At 41.2% G+C, this 16,731-nt stretch overlaps 1 protein-coding gene across 6 annotated transcripts in view; it reads left to right on the top strand.

Moving 5' to 3' along the window:
- Nucleotides 1-16,731, top strand: part of FSTL4 (follistatin like 4) — a 213,656-nt gene that overhangs the window by 174,336 nt on the left and 22,589 nt on the right. For all 6 annotated transcript variants that reach the window (XM_067005500.1, XM_048057187.2, XM_013175835.3 and 3 more), the window contains one exon: nucleotides 10,812-10,932. In XM_067005500.1, coding sequence (XP_066861601.1) covers nucleotides 10,812-10,932 — 121 coding nt within the window. The remainder of the gene's footprint in view (nucleotides 1-10,811; nucleotides 10,933-16,731) is intronic.

The raw sequence follows: 16,731 nt of genomic DNA, 5'->3' as shown, positions 1-16,731 counted from the left end.
AAATCTTCTGAAAGAGCAGTCACAGAATTCTTTAACCAAAAAAAAGTAAGGAAAATTTCACACATTTGTATCATCTTTATGAAATTCTGTTTATGACCACGTTGATCTTAAAGGAGCATTGGAAGTTGATATGTGAATGGGACACAAAATGGCAATCTGGGAGTCGGAGCACAAACACATCCCTGAAGGGCAGCACGTGGCTCCGAGGCTTCGTTTATAACTCCAGTTGTTTTAGTTAGGATTGTGAGCGGTAGATTTTCGGGCTCAGGTCCTAGTTCCTCCCTAATTTAACGCTGGCCCAAGTGGTTTTCTGGTTTACGTACAAGTAATTCTCTTTTGCATTTGTTATTAAATGTTAAGAGAAAGAGTTATGTCCTTGTACATAACTGGATCCCGAATGATTACTCACACCTTGGACAGTCCCACAGAACTCAGCGGTAAATATATATATATATATATATATATATATATATCCCATCGCTTTTTGGTCTGTTTGAACTAGTTTCACTGATACTATATCAGAAGAGCACTTTGAGACTCACAAAGAGGAAAAACAGGATTTATGCCTCAATTTTAATGTTTCATGTGTCAGTTTATGATCTCTTTCACCTTGTCATATAACACCTGGTGCTATTGCACGTCAACATTTTTTTATCTAATAAACACCTCAGCACCTTTTCCATCTTTAATTAAACTGTAAAGCTTTTTATGTTCCTTATATATCACCGCCATCTGTATGCTGGTCGAGTTATTTGAGGTGATGCAATTTGGGGATTGTGGTCCTTTATTTCCCTGTAGGACTCAAGCTCAGGTGTGTCCCTTCTCTGGCTACCAGGGGGGGGCACCTGCACACCTGCAGCACTTGTTAGGAGCCTTCAAAGTGGGAACACGCCTCTGTTTGGGGTTCATCATTGTATGCAGCAATGATGGAGCCACAACATTTGCTCTGAGGTTTGTGATGTGAAAGTAAGTGCAGCCACGCACACTTCAATGGCACGGGTCGGGATGGGTGGCAGCCTCTTGTGGGTGCAGAAACTCGCGTTAAACAATAATCTACTTAAAGGCACCGACAGCAGGAAAGTAAAGGCAGTGTGCTCCTTAATACACTTGAAGTCGGTTAATTAAATTACCTCAGTTTTCTTTTAGTATGCCTCAAGCAGAAACGCAATTGCATTTCTGCTTTTTACAATAAGCTTAGCAATTTGGCTAATTGGAAGTGCAACAGGAGATTAATTGTACCTTTTTAACTTCAAGAAAATCCTCCCTGCTCCTGGCACAGTGGTAATCACATACAAACCTACAGGATATTCACACACTTGGAAAAATCCTTGTATTATATTTCAATTAAACTCCTTCTCTTCTAAATGCTAATTCAGGAAATCAGATGAAAATATAAACCCAACTCTGAAAAAAAAAAACCCAGAATTCTTCTAAGAAGGTGTGAGTGCAGCAGAGGAAAGGAACCACTGAGAAGTCCTTTGTGGCTTTATTCTCTCCAGATTCTTGATAAAAGTGCTATGAGAAGGTTGTCAGTATTCCATATTAGTACTAGAAGTGACAAAGTCAACAAAAACCTAGATAATCCTAAATTTACACAGTACTGAGAGGCTGAAGATTACTATAAAGCCTGGTTGTTTATGTGCTTTAGTTAAATCAATTTTATGAGATATCTTGATTGGCAACAAAATATTATTAACTTTCCATTGCTCTTTTAATCAGAAGCTTTCATAAGCAACATATTAATAATTTGTCTTGTCTGTGAAGAAATGTGTTAATGAGTTGTCACATACCTATTACAAAAGAGCCATCTTAATGCTACATGTAATTAAATGATTTTTCTTGCAAACATTTAAGATTGCTTTTAGCATAAAGATATTTTTTATCCATATATTACCCATCCAGGTTATTTATCCATTGTAAGTGCCTTTGGAGCTATACTTTTAAAAGGTCATATCAACATTTCTCATGAAGAAAATAACTGCAAGGTAGCTGACACTGGTGAGATTGTACTACAATTGTAACTATAAACTGATGTTTGACTACAAGTAGCAAAGTGGTTAAAATATGTCATCTTTCAAAATAATATACTTCTGCCTCCTAGGAACAAGCAGTATGTTTAACCAAATCTGTGATTATGAAAGCATTCCTCAATTTGAAAATATAAAACACTCTTCACGGAGTCAAATGTGTTTATACAGTATTTATAGAGCATTGTTTCACATGATTTGACATCATCTTTAGACAAAAATACATAAATTTATAAACAAAATTTGTAAACAAAAGCTTATCATACAGAAGCATGATAAAAACATAAACAACAGAGAACAGAATATTATCATACAAAAACAAACGTTACAGAATTTAGGTAGATAAGAATTTGGTGAATTACCAAGTATAATACAGGTAGCTATAACATACATTCATGAGTATTTTTCATTATTCCTTTCGTAGTAATCTGTACAGTGTAACTCAAATCTGCATTAGATCATTAATTCAAAAGTACGCTTTTCATTACACGTCATTAAAGTATAGGTTTCTTCATTTCTACGGATGCCAGTTAGGATAATATGCTCTTGCTCTCCAAAAAAAAAAAAAATTTACAAACTCATCTAGGAGCAAATGCAAGACTTCAGAGCCAGCTCCCACCCTGCGGAAAGCACACCAGTGAATAAGGTAGGGAAGTGAGAGTGCTTTGCAGCTAGTTCGTCGCTTGTCTTTCTCTTCGTTTGATGAAAAATCAGTAATTGTGCTTAAAAAGCATACTCCCAGGGGCTAACGAAATGCAGCATATCATTTGCTTTATTATTTACTGTACTACTGCCAGCTGTGTGCCTCGGTTAGCTCATCTTGCAGGAAGTGCAGTGAGAAGAGCCCAGTAAGAAGTCCCTGTGCCAAATTCTCGAGTACGTCTTGAATGCTCCTCCCTTGTATCAACTTCATGCATATTCAGTTTTCTATTATGCAGTCTATTATTTTTATTAATCTTCTATGAAAAAACATGGGTATGGGGGCATGACTCAGCCTGGGGAGGACCATGCTGGCTGATAAAATATCTCTAACAAATAAAATGATTGGACTTTTTAGGAAAGTAGCAGAGTACAAAGCAGACAACACTATTATGCCAGAGGATATCCCTGATATGCCTCGTGGTGAATAGTATGTGCAGTCCCAGTCGTCCCATCTCAACAAGGTTGTAATAGAAGCAAAGAAGGGGAACAAAGATGAGGCAGATACAGAGGCAGCTCTGAACAGAGATTAAATAAAGCACTACTCCAGCTGAAAAATAGGTAGATAATGTGGGATATAACGGGGATCTAGACGATCATGAGTGGAGAATATTAGAGAGACATTTGCTCTCACCTTCAGCCATCCAGCCTCTGCTAATGCAGCATGAAAACAGTGTGGATTTTGCTGCTGGAGTTCCTGTCATCACCCAGGACCCCAGAGACACCTGAGATACATAGGCTTAGCTCAGAGACATATGGTGCTGCTTGGAGAAAAAGCAGTGATTCTCTTTTCAAAACAGGTTCTCCTCCTCCCCATACAAATCTGCGTGCCTTGCTCCAGCTGAATCCTAGCCTGCCTCCATCGCTGCAAACCTCTGCAGCAGTGGGCTGTCAGGTCCATGGTGCGCTAAGCATATGGAGCTCGCACAAGTCAACCCATGGGGGCATAGACCTCTCTAAATCGTTTGTTGCTCATAATCCACGTTTACCTGCATGCCCAGGAAGATTTATCTCCTTGTGTATCTCATGGCTCATGCAAGATCTGTGCCTAGCTGCTTTGATGCACCTTTCATACGTAGAATCATAGAATATCCCAAGTTGGAAGGGACCCATAAGGATCATCGAGTCCAACTCCATATTCATATTAACGTCCATTTTCCATGTGTAGTATTTGGAGACCAAGGCAAATGGCCAACCTTGAAAGTATGAGTCACCTGGATTAGATTTCTCATTAGGACAGGCTGCGTGAAGGAGATAAATTCCTGTTGGTGCTTTTAATGTAGTTCCATTGTTAAATAATAAAAAGATCACGAAAAGATCACGTGTGAATAACCCCATTTAATTTCCTGCTAATAGAAATGAGGCTATTAAAATGATCAAAACCCGTGTCACCCTAGATGCTGCACTAATACAGTGATGTGAGTAAATTACAGGAAGTTGCATATTTAAAGCCAAGTTTTTCTCTTTCAAATCAAAGTTTAAGAAATTGCACAGTGTTTATAGTATCTTAGGTCTTTGCAGGCTCTAAAATAGAGGTTAAGTGGAAAATTAATGCTGACAGTATTTTCGGAATATGTAATCTCTCACTTTTGTATAGTAAAGACCACGGAACTTGTATGCACCTGGTGCCTTCAGTGGAATAGCTTATTTTTGGGTCACAGTCCAAAGTTTGTAGGTGATTTCTGCAAATGCATCAATACTTCTATGGAGACAATACGGCTGTTCACCTGGTCCTAAATACCCGGTAGAGTATAAGGCTTCGTCTTCCTAAACTTCATATTTTTGTGGAGGAAGACATTACTCTTAACAGCCTGGGGTGGTTTTGTTTTGCTTGCATTTTTTACAGGCGTGTAGGTCACAAACCTTGTGAAATTTTTGAGAAATGTGAGATGTTAGATCTCATTCTCCTCTAGATGCGTTGCATACACTCAGTCTGGGTGTTATAACAGAAAAGGAGAACTATAAATACAGTGTGAATCTTCTAAAAATGAGAAGGAAGAAAGGATTGAACCTATTAAAACCATCTGCTGTGAAGTATTGAGGTAACTAGGCTGGCATGCTTACAAACATGCTTTAGAAGAAATTTGAGAATGAGAAGAATTAGGGCTCGTCAGCATCTGTTGTACTCCCCAGTACTTGCCCTGACCGGTGGAATCACTGACCAAAATCCATGAATCCCTGCCTTGGTACTGTAGGGAGAAAGTTGGAGTTTATGAATATAATTTTCTCCCAAGATTGTTACTTACCTGTTCAGTCATAATCTTTGCTTTTCTCTGAAATGTCCAGTGGATCCAATTAATAGAAACATTTCACTGAATCCCTGGGATGCTCGTTCCTCCCTTCCACCAACAGCTCCAGCAGGAAGACCTACTGTGGATTTTCCTCATCATACTGACTCATGAGTTTCTCAGGATATAAAATACATCCATTTTTATCTGTACTATAATTGTACAACTATTTTAAAAGACCATTTCCATATATTCACGCCAAAAATTTATTTGGCTCTCCAGCAAAGTCTTATGTTCTAAAGTATTTGAGCAGAAAAACAAGAACAGATAAATTAGTATCCCATCAGGCTGTGTTTGCAATACTTTTCTGGAATTTGCTTAAGGCTGAATTTTTCTCCATGTAGATTACTAAAGTATAAGATAGCATGTGTAAAACCAAGAACAAATAATGTTAATGAAGCATAAGTTCTCAGCTTGTCTCTGGAAATGAATTATTAAGAGCACCAAAGAAAGTGATTTAAGAGCCCATGACTAATTTAGTTTTTATTATTTTTATATGAATCACTCATGAATCTATTGTAAAAAAGATCAGAGACATTTGATTAGTGTGGAGAAATCACTTTCAAAGTGATAGCCATTGTTGTAGATTTTGCATAATAATCATCTCATTAAATGCTTGGGTACATTTTGTTTTGAAGTCCTGTAAACATTGTCAGAGCGAGACTCTGAGGATCAGGCAGGCTTTTTTAAAGTGAACTGGTTAACAAATTTTCATCATTGTGTTGTCTGTTATGAAATTGTGACGGCGTTGATTTCACTCTAGTGGAAAACCAGTGCCACCAGTGAGCCCCAGTGCCAGGAACTGGTTTTGGCTGAAGTATGCACCAAAAGTGCACGGGGAAGGCTCCCGGCTTCCTTGGGCTGAGTGGAAAGTGCTGGAAGAGAGGCGTTTAAAGGTGAAGGAAAAGTACAAATTATTTAAGAAGAAATATAAGCAAATGGTGGGGTTCTCCTAAGAGGATAGATCAGTCAGCGAGCTGTTTCTTCTGCCTTTACTTCCAATATAAATACTTAGAAGTCGATGTGGTGAGGGGATATCAACCGCCTTTGGGACTCTCCCAGGAGAGTCGATGGGGAAAAGTGTTTTATATACGTTTCCCCTCTGTGTAAGAACAACCTCAAGACCTGTTAGAAAGACTCATGAAAAAGAGTCAGAAAAGGGCAAAAATGCAGGTGCCAGTGGCAGCACCCTCCAGCACCACCCGCGCTCCCCAGGCGGCCGCGGGGCTCGGCAGGCCCGGCTCCGTGTTCGCTCCCTCTTTGCTGGCCGCGTCCCCGGGTGTCAGGGCAGGAGATTTGTGGCATTACAGTTGCATATTGGATTTCACTTGAGACAGAATGGGAACTAGATTTACAAGCAATATGCAATGTTTTACACATTTCTAAGCACGGTGTCTCTGAGCTGCAGCAGATTGCATGACCAGGGAATGCATTAGAAGGGAGGAATGGGATAAATAAATATGAAAAATCTTGTGTTTGGAGAGACCGATGCCTTGGGTAATCAGTAGTGATGGAAAGGAAATACAGTACAAAAAAGTACATATCCATTTTCTAGGATCTGCTTTGTTATTTTTTGAAATTGAGTGTGTGCAGTAGCGATTTTTTTTTGTTGGATTACTCAACGGTTATCAATTTAAAATGCAGGGTGGTGTTTTTTTTTTAATCTCGAAAAGTTCGTACATATCCTGAGATCACTTAATCAGTCCTTTATTTGAAGGGTAGCATATTTGAAGGGCAGAGAACTTTTTATTCCAAAAAGGGAGAGAAAACATGAGACAAACTGCTGGAGAAGTCAATTTATCATCTGTCACTAGTTGACCTTATCAATTATGAGAAATTATAAGCACAGCTTGCGTATTTTTTTATTTTTTATTTTTTTTACAAGAACATGAAGTGTTATTTTATAATGAAATTCATAAAAGAGAGGCGATGAACACCTTATCCTTATCTGGCTGCTTTGATGCAAGGCTCGGCTGGTTGTAGCTGGTAGAAGGGTATCTGCCTCTTGTTCATACATTTTCATCATTTCTTTTTCTTCCCCTTCACAAGAAAATTCACCTTCAGCAGTAAAGGAGGGAAAACATGCCCCAGAAGTGACTTTTTTGCCTTTCTCCTGGCTCCCAATCCTTTGCCGTGGTATTATGCATAAAGATCTCTCCACAGTTCATCGTTTTGCTTGTTGGGGGTAGGTGTAGGGCAGTCCCAGCTCCCAGGGGTGCATAGCACTGCGACTCCTGGGCAGCCCTGAGATACTCTGCTTGAAAGGTGTGGTAGCTTTAGGGAGAGAAAAACTATGTGATACATCATTTTTATAGATGTTCATGGTTCCTTTTGACTGTTTTCAGGCTTGTAGTGACTTGGAAACCTGCCGTTGCAAGCAAAAGCCATCTGAAAACGTTGAAGCACACGGAAATGTTTCCATTGTCCTTGTTTAATATGAATTCTTCCCATTCCCTATGGCCTGCCCATCCTCTCCCCTGCCAGTTCTCCCCAGGAAAGTTTACGTGAGTGTGTTTGGATGGATGGATGGATGGATGGATGAAGCAAGTTCATAACATGACTCTAAAAATCTTTCGTGCTAAGCAGTTTCTGAGAACTTTTATTCATAGAGCTCTCACTCGCACAGTGCATGTTTTTGAGGGGAGAAAAGTCCTCACAGACCCGCTCTTCCTTCTCAGCTTGGTAAAATTGCCTGCAGCTCCTGGTTGAGGACTTCTTCCCTGCATGCTGAGACAGCCGCTGGATGCCCTGCCAGTGCTAGCTGGCACCACAAGCTTGCACGGCAGCAGGAGATGCACCCAAATATCCCCTGGGAGCACCAGGGTGCCCACTGCCCGTGTGGCGTGGCCCCTGGCCACTGTGGGACCCCCGGAGGTGAGAGCCAAAGGATCGAGGGAGGCTCCTGGGGAACTGACGGCTCCCCTGTCCTGATGCTTTAGGGCTTGGGGTGTTACAACACTCCCCGGTGTGCCTTTATAAGATATATATGGGAGGTGTTTGTGCATAAGAATGCATGCATATATATAAAATGTAGCCGTGAAACCCTAATGCACTAATTATATCCACAGGGAAACACAAAGAGAAACTGTAAACTGCAATAAATAAGCACGCAGGAAGAGTCATTAATTTGTTACAGAATTCAGAATTCTTTTTGTAGCAACAAAGGGATAAGTATTGAACCTGAATTTAATAACCACTTTTTCCTTCCCACCTCTAATGCTGGTGATTCTTAATAATGTTGTACTCCATGTGAATTTGCTGTGTGTGTGCAAGTGCTAATACGGAGCAGATATTTTCCTTCTGTGCCTGACATAAATGATAGCGTTGCCTAAATCACATTTGATAACCTTTTTTTAAGTGCTGGAAGTCAGAAAATAGTTTTTAAAAGTCATAAACCATGCTTTTGCCAATAAAAGCTTCTCTTTACAAGAAAAATGCATTTGGAGAGGAAGAGAATAATACTGTAATCTTGCATCAGTTTGTTTTTGCAAGGGTCTTTACTTATATTAATACATTTGTATGCATTGGAAAAAACAGATTGTCCATAAAAAGACAATTACAGAGCACAAACCAAGCATTCATAATATTTTTCTGAGATAACTTAAAGGAAGCAACACACTTAAAACAGAAAAGATTTTATTGTCCTGTTTTTCCACATCTCCGTATAAATCATTCCATAAAAGTAGCCATCCTGCTTTTATTGATCTAAACTCAATTCGAGTTGCTTTGGGATTAACTTTAAAAACTGTTATTAAGTCCCCTCCACTGCAAGCGCCTTCTCTATGTCATGTAAATATCACTTGAACAGGGGTGGTCTCTCTGCTATTTGCAGTCATTCACGCGTCTTTGCTTTCCAGCAGGAAAGATCTAGCTGACCAGAAAATAAGGCAAATGCTCGAATGGGGATTTTTGAGTAGATATTTGTAATAATGGATTGTTTAGTTTAACCAACTCATCCCGTAGTCTAGATGCCCGGTCCGCCTGACACTGAGATGCTTTTGATGACAGATAATGAATTTCAGGAACATCTATGGATTTACTCTCGTTCGTAATTGTACACACATTTGTGCCTTGTCGTGCTGTCAGAGCGACAGGGTAGCAGATAGCGGATACAGAGCGGTTATTTCTGTCCCCCTCAGGTCAAAGGTTGTGCTTTGGGAAGAGTGAGCCTGTTGTCCTGCCTGTAAACTCTATTTTTCAGGGCTTGCTCTCAATCTGCCTTGTAACGTGTCTAAAAATAGGAAAGTCCCCAAACTTCTCGTTGCCCTGCCAGTGCAGGCCTGTCAAGGAGACGAGAGGCATGAAGAGGTTCCTCTGGTGCCAGACGCAAGTTATTGGAGAAGATTCAAGAGCCAGCAGAAGCAGTGCCAGATGAATCCCATCCTGCAAAAGATGGGCCGCTTTGTACTTTTCCTTCGGGGCTGCCAGCTGGCTTTGCAAGTCTGCGGCAGGATCGCAGCTTCCCTCAGAAATGTCCTAAGTGTCCTGGTTGGAAAGGAGAGCTTCAAACTGCGAAGCAGGTGCACCCTGAAGAGACAGAAAGCGTGAGGTATAAGGAGCCCCGAATGGTTTTGTTTTAGAAAAAAACCTTTCCAATGATCAAACAAGTCTTGTTTGTAATCTGCAAACCTGGGCGCGGGTTCCCTTTCTCCATCACACAGAAATGGGGACCCAAGGTGTTGTGTCCCAGCCAGCAGAGTAGGTTTGCGTTCCTGTTTCCTGCTGTCCTTCCTGATCGGTTCGGTCATGTCACAGGGGAACATGTTGGCTGGGAGTTTTCAGCTTTTACGAGCAGCACAACTTTGCCTTTCTACATCTCCAACACTCACCCTGTTGCACTGGCTTCCTGCCACCCTGATTGTGGATTGATTTTTACCATATTTTTTGCAGTGAAATTCTGCAAAGAGTTTTATTTAACATGCTTCACACATGGAGCTAATTAAGGAAAAAACATACTTTAAGCTCATTAACTGTTTTTTAAATGTATCCTTCTGGGTTTGCATAGAAGTATAAACATTTTGGAGCTGCAGAAGTCTGAATGTTAATGGGGTAACAAGAAATGCTGCTTTGTATACCCACCAGTGCTGTGCTTCTGTTAACTAGAATTTGAAATATATTTCTAAACAGAGCAGTTGTGCAAAATATTCAGTGCCAAAACCTCGCTAACAACTTATATTCTCCCCGCCTATAATCAGAAAGTGCGATGCAGGAGCAGATGTGGGTAAATAAATGGGGGGAGGGGGGGGAGAAAGATCCTTGTCAACCAGTTACAGATCAAAGCAGGCTGATTTGAAGTAAATTTCCTTAAAAGAAAGCTTTTTGTCGTCTTTCCTGTCTCCTGCCGAGGATATTGTCTTAGCTGACAAACAGTTTCAGTTCTTTCTCATCAAGTCTCAAGGTTACAGTGCGTTTTCTAAGAACCAGCATAGATAAAGGAAACTTTAACCCACCCAGAAGTTAATGTTTTAGGCATCTGAGGTTAATGGGTAGATATTAAATTTCCCTGTAAATTAAACAGCTGGAGATTGCCATCTTTTTATGTGCAAAGAGCACCTTGTTAACAACCAGCACAAAAGTTCGTATTCTCAGATGAGTTACTTTGCCTTACTCTGAAATTGCTGCTCGTTTTCTCCGGTGTGTTGATTTATGAACTTCAAAACTCGCTGTTCAAAATTCAAGCTGTGTTCCCAAGCTGTGATACTATCAAAACCGCCGAACAGGTGACCTCCCTTCATGTGGTGTTTAAAATATTTTTACTAAATAATAAGGCTCCTTTCCTGTCTTTTGTTACATGCAGGATTTTGGAGAAGACGATTCCCTCTACATCACCAAGGTAACGACTATTCACATGGGCAATTACACCTGTCATGCCTACGGCTATGAAGAGCTGTATCAGACCCACATCCTTCAGGTGAATGGTTAGTAAATGGCATATATGACAATCCACTGAAAATGTTCCTGTAAGCAAAGTTGCCCGTTAATCTCGTTCGCACGAAGACACGAAAAGCTACGCACCAAATGGGCTTTGTGTGAGAGCAAACGCAGCTAGTGGCTTCTCACTCGTGCCATCACACAGGCGATCAAAAAGAAAGGTAGCACGGGGGGCCGTATGTATAATTAGCTGGGCTTTAGCAGATATTGACAGCTTGTTTTACAGTTTCCAGAGAGCGACGAGCAATGTTTCAGAGCCTCTCTTAAACTAATGACTACTTTTGTCAACAGAATTGTTGCTTCAATAATTTCATCTTCCAGAAAATAATTTCTGTTGCATGAAACAGCCCACGATATTTAAATACAGCGCTGTGTTTCCAAAACTAGCTATCCAACTTGTAGCTATATACCAGATTATTACCTGGCTCTAGACAGCTTGGTTCAACTGAGGGCTATTTACATCAGCTTGCAGATATGGCCCACTGGCTTGCAAAATGAGGGCAAACTGTTTTACGAGTGAGAGAATCACCCGGGCCATATTCCAGCATCCTCATTCACCTGCGTCCCTGGACCACATTTGAGCCTGGTGGAATTTATATTCTGGCCTTCACTATCTTTCTTTTGACCTCAAACTCAGTCAGTCAGATTTAGTTGAAAATGACCTTAGCTTAAACTGGCGTTCCGTGCCGTATGGAGCGCTGGGGGCTCTGAGCCAGGAGCATCAGAGGGGCTGAGGAGATAGACGTGTGCACCTCAGAAGACACCTCGCTGCCCACGTCATATAAAGAGCAGATAATCCCAGCCCTCTGGACATGATTGATTTTCCCACTTTGTATCCGGCACCGTCAATTCCTCCTGTGCGAACCGGACACCAAATGGCAGCGAGCTCACGCCTCTTCGCTGGGGTGAGAACGAGAGCTTGAGGGACAAGCCCGTGGAGGATCCAACTCCGCGGCACATCCAAATCTATCTTTACTTCAGGCACTTGAAAAAAAAATGTAAATCCTTTTCCAAATCGATACTGCTCCCTGTCCGATTCCCTCTGCACCAGCTGTGCTCCCCATCCCCCTGTGCTGCAGGTCCCTTTGAATCCGGTGTGCTGACACGACCAGCAGTACCTCAGGAACAGGGGACAGGGTAACCTTTATGAATAGATACTGCAATATTCTGGCCTCAACATACTGAGTTTTACAAGAAAATTCAACAACTTTATTACTGGAGGTGCATTATAAGGAAAATTATTATTTAGTTCGCCCTGTAGGTGTGCACAGACCTCTGCCAAGGAGAGCTTATCGGCTGGTAAGAGCACACAGCTCCACCCAGGCTAAGAGAGAGAGGCTGACACGTAGACAAACAGTAAAAAGGGGTAATTATGCACTTTAAGGAGCACCGCAGTGGACGTGGGGCTCAGGTTTGATGGCAGCTCAGGTCCCTGGGATGTGCCTAAGTGCCCCCCACCCCCAGCGAGCGCGCAGGGGAGAGCACAGAGCATCCAGTTGATTTGAATGAAAACCAACTTAATGTTTCTCCATAACAATTTGTCATCTTTTGAGATAGTAAACTGCAAAGTCTCAGCAATATGGATAACTAGATTGTGCGTGCTGCAGCTGGGAAAATAGGTTTCCTTCCTCAAAGTGCCATTTGTTTGATGAACAGCAGTTGAAAGAAAAGCAAGCTAACAACTTAATCCCGTGTATATTATGTGATATATTCTGAGAGCTGAATGGAGTTTAGTTGGCAGGCGACGATGTAGACTGTATCATCACTGAGAATTTAAGGCCCAAAGGCTTTGAAACTAAAACTGCAATGAGACGAAAGCTAGCTGGAGTGTGGGGAGGGCTGGATTCAAGCTGCAGAGCTGGAGCGTACGTGTGCCTGCCTCTTAGCTTAACTTCTTGAGAAGATCACATTTTAAATAGAAGTTTCATACCACAGCTGTATGTGATATTTCTAATTAATACAAAAGAAAAAAATATATAACCATGTTGTCTTTTTAAAGTTGCTATATAGTCTTTAAATACGGCAAAATGCCATGCATTCTGATATCAGCCTGGACTTGCTAGAAAACACTGTAGGGTCTGGAAATCTTTGTCTCACAGCATCTAATGTTCCTGTATGAGCCATTAGGCTTTGCAAAACCAGGGTTTTGCAATTGCTAATGTGGCTGGCTGCCCACATCATTAAATTCTCTCCTGTTCTGCCTGTGTCGTGCTTCCCCCAGCAACTGATGTTGGGGCAACAAGAGCGATGACAGGACGACGCTGCTTACCCTCAGACATACCCTGGGTTTCTGAAGGCAGAGCATGTCTCAGAAATCCTTCTTGCTTTTTAGAACCATAAAGGACAAATTGAGGAATTTCTTCTGACAGGAGTAGAGGGAAGAAGCTGAGCTGAGCAGAGATGCAGAGAGCCTAAGTACAGTTCATTGGCTCTGTTCAGTGCTGGGGATTGTCTGTGTCTGTCTGTATCAGACTAAAAACTCCATCTTCAAGCTGGGCTTTTTGCTGTTGCTGTTCTGTATTAGACTCAAACTGTAAGGGAATGTGACAGAAATAAGTGAGCCAGAACTGGGGTGTATCTGCTTGCCTGCCTCCTCCAGGGAGGGGATAATACGCTTTTAGCATCAAAAAGACAGTTTTGCTTTGTTTCATTTTATTATTCTACAAAAATGTAGATTTTTTTCTTTTCTTTTAGTATTGAAGACAGTTTTGGTTTGGTTTTTTTTTTTTTTTATTATTCTACACACACACACAAAAAATTATTTTCTTTTTAATAGCGAAGACCCCAAGTCTCTCTATTGGGAACAAGTAGGGAAAGAACCAAATGGAAGCAGTAGGGTTTGTCCCTGATCCTTCCCAAGCTCTCTGTCTGTATGGGCATGTCCCTACTTTTGGGAAGGGTTTCAGTTAATTCAGTGCTTTTGGAAGCTGCAGTCAATCTTCCAGTGTTCTCTGTTCCTTTTCATGCCATCTGCGGCCTGATTCATTGCTCCCACTGAGTTCCCTCAGTCTACCTTACAAAACATTTTATTGTCCTTTTCTCCTTAAAATGATCTGATCCTGGTCATGTCCACCCTCTTTGCATTTTTTTTCCTTTGTTTAGTTGAAGGGGAAAAAAGGTTTGTTCTACTCAGCTGCCGAACGCTATGTAGCACTTACCTTTGTGTGAAAATCAACACACAGAATCAGCTAAAACATGCATTTTTCCTATGCCTGCTTTTGAGTTACCTGATTGGGTTTTACTTCATCGGATCAGCTAATTGTGTTTTCACTTGCAGCGCTGGAGTGAGCTTCGGCCTTAGAACACATGGCTCTGTGAACCTCTGGGGGTTTCAGGAAGAAGTCCTACGTGTGCAGTGTTCACCAGGGTTTGCTAGAACTTGCTCAGCTGTTTCCCAGTGTCACAGATAACATGGGTGGGTCCAGATGCTCTTACTGACAAGCAGAAATGAGAGTGCTGTTAGGCAGAAAATGCGAAGACCACCCCATGAATGCCCCAAACCACTGGGATGTGTCTTCTGGACAAGAAGCATGAAACAAACGTGACATGCTGCCTACATGTGACATGGTGTGTTATCTTTAGGTTGGGTTGATCAACCTTATGAATCCCAGCAGTATTAAAATTTAAGTCAGTGTATTTATACACATGGCCCTTAATGCCTTTGGAAGAAAAGGACGTATTGAAAGGCAGCACAAAGTTTAGGAATGACAAATTCATGTTTTGTGCTATGTCTTTGATCAAGAGGGGCAAAGAACAATAGGAAAATTATGTTCTCTCCTATGTATGATATTGCTTGGGATATGCGTACAGCATGCACTAACTGTAGGGAAGAAAAGCCATTTATCATTTTCAAGAGGAAAAAAGAATTTCTGAGAATAAAAAGTCTCGTAAAATTGTAATCAACTATGAAAATTGATAGTTTGCAAATCAAGAGCCTACTCAATGTAGGGCATCCTTTTCCTTGGTCCTTGCACTCTGGAAAACATCGGCATAAATCAGAATATCATATTTCTTGTAAAGAGTTTTACAAAGCTATTTGATCGTCATCCTAATGGTAAAGGTCCGATAGGACAAGGTTTCCAGTAACAGAGAGGTGTTTCAAACAGAAGTTTTGTTAATGCGGCATTTCAAGAGAAAACATACAAAGCTGCAAACTCCTTTCAAATCATAAATGGGGAGATTAAACCATCTGAAGTAAATGATTAATGTATTAATTCAAGTAACTGCTGGAGTATATAGGTCCTGTAGCAGCAATGTATGTCTTTAGGGCTTGATACTGCCATCTGTACGCATCGTGTGCTTTATCACCTGAGCTGCTTTACTGTAATGAATTGGTCTACTCACAAGTAAGGTACTATTCAGTATGCAGTAGTAGGCAATCTACCTAATCTCCTACTTGTTTGAATGCCTCTCTTTTTTCAACTTTGCTTAAGATAATAGCCTTTGTATATTGCCTTTGGCTGCAGGCACAGTAATGGTTAGCAATGATATATATTCACCAAGGGAAATAGCAAAAGGTAATCCATATATTCCAAAGTGTGGAGCTAAAATCTTTGCAAGTTTAAAGTAAAATGTGCTTACTTGGAATGTATTAATTTGTAGCAAGGACAATAAAAATGCATTCTGCAGTTTGCTGTTATCACAAGGCAGTTGCATGCCATAATTTACCTGTGCAATGAATTATGTAAGACAAGGGAGAAGAAATAAAAAGTTTTCAAGTGGAAGGACTAGGAAAATGAAAACAGGGCAGGAACAGAGGTGCAACACATATTTTTATAGGTGAAAATAAACAGTTTCCTCATTAATTACTGCTGAAAATATGTGCACCTTGCTGTAATTTCAAGTTCAGCCAATTTTCAAGCAGAATATTGATGCAGTGAGCTACCTTTTACATAATCAATCTGCTGTATTTTCAGCTGTGCAGGAAAAACATGTGTATTTCTTGGATGCAGATATTGGGCAAAAAAAAATGAGAGATGCATGTAACCTGCTTTGTGAAGGACGGCCGTGGTTCTAGGAGGGGTGGTCCTTCATTGCGGCAGGCACTGGGAGTGCTGCCATGCATGTCTGTGCAAACAGGAAAGCCTTCAGCAAACTGTTCTAAGAAAACCCAATCAACCAGCGCTGATTTTGAGAGCATTAAGTGGTAGGTGCCTGGGAAGGGCTGTATTTGTTCAGAGTCACTGGGTGAGGAGGCACTGCTGGGCTTGGAGCAGAATTGCTCTGTGCCTTTGACAGTTTGCGATGCACTGGAGAAGGGCCTGATCCTGATCCAGGGACCCCCCTCTGGTCCGGAGCCAGGCAGGCAGAGCAGCTCAGTGCTGCTTGTGAACTGGGAGAAGCAGGTATTTGCCTTCTGGAAATTTACAGAAGTACTCAGGAGCACTGAATACTCACTGCCAGTTGACTTCACAGGGTTTGGACATCTAACCTGCTTGGGTCTTGTGAGCTTGTTTTCTGTGCACTTACTTACTTACTTACTCTTGTCTATGGATCTGAATAAATCACGTAGGCTTTCAACAGACCTCAGTTCCTAAATTGTTTCATTTAAAACTGTTACTAGTAGCAAACAAATCTTATGCGCAACAAGCACCGAGTGCAGGACCTTCATAAAATTCTATCAAAGTGAACAAAAATGACTGCCTTTACCTTACTGTGCCTGGAGATACTGACTCAGAGAAGTTGAAATTAATTTTCCAAGGTACGGAAGGAATCAGAAGCTCCTGACTCACAGTCTTATTCACCCAAATTGCGTGGACACTGTCTCTTAAATGCAGGGAATGGCT

The sequence above is a fragment of the Anser cygnoides genome, chromosome 14 (genome assembly GCF_040182565.1).
Source record: "Anser cygnoides isolate HZ-2024a breed goose chromosome 14, Taihu_goose_T2T_genome, whole genome shotgun sequence".
Taxonomy (NCBI): Eukaryota; Metazoa; Chordata; class Aves; order Anseriformes; family Anatidae; genus Anser; species Anser cygnoides.
The sequence above is the reverse complement of the archived record's forward strand: the minus strand, read 5'-3'. Positions and strand labels throughout refer to the sequence as shown.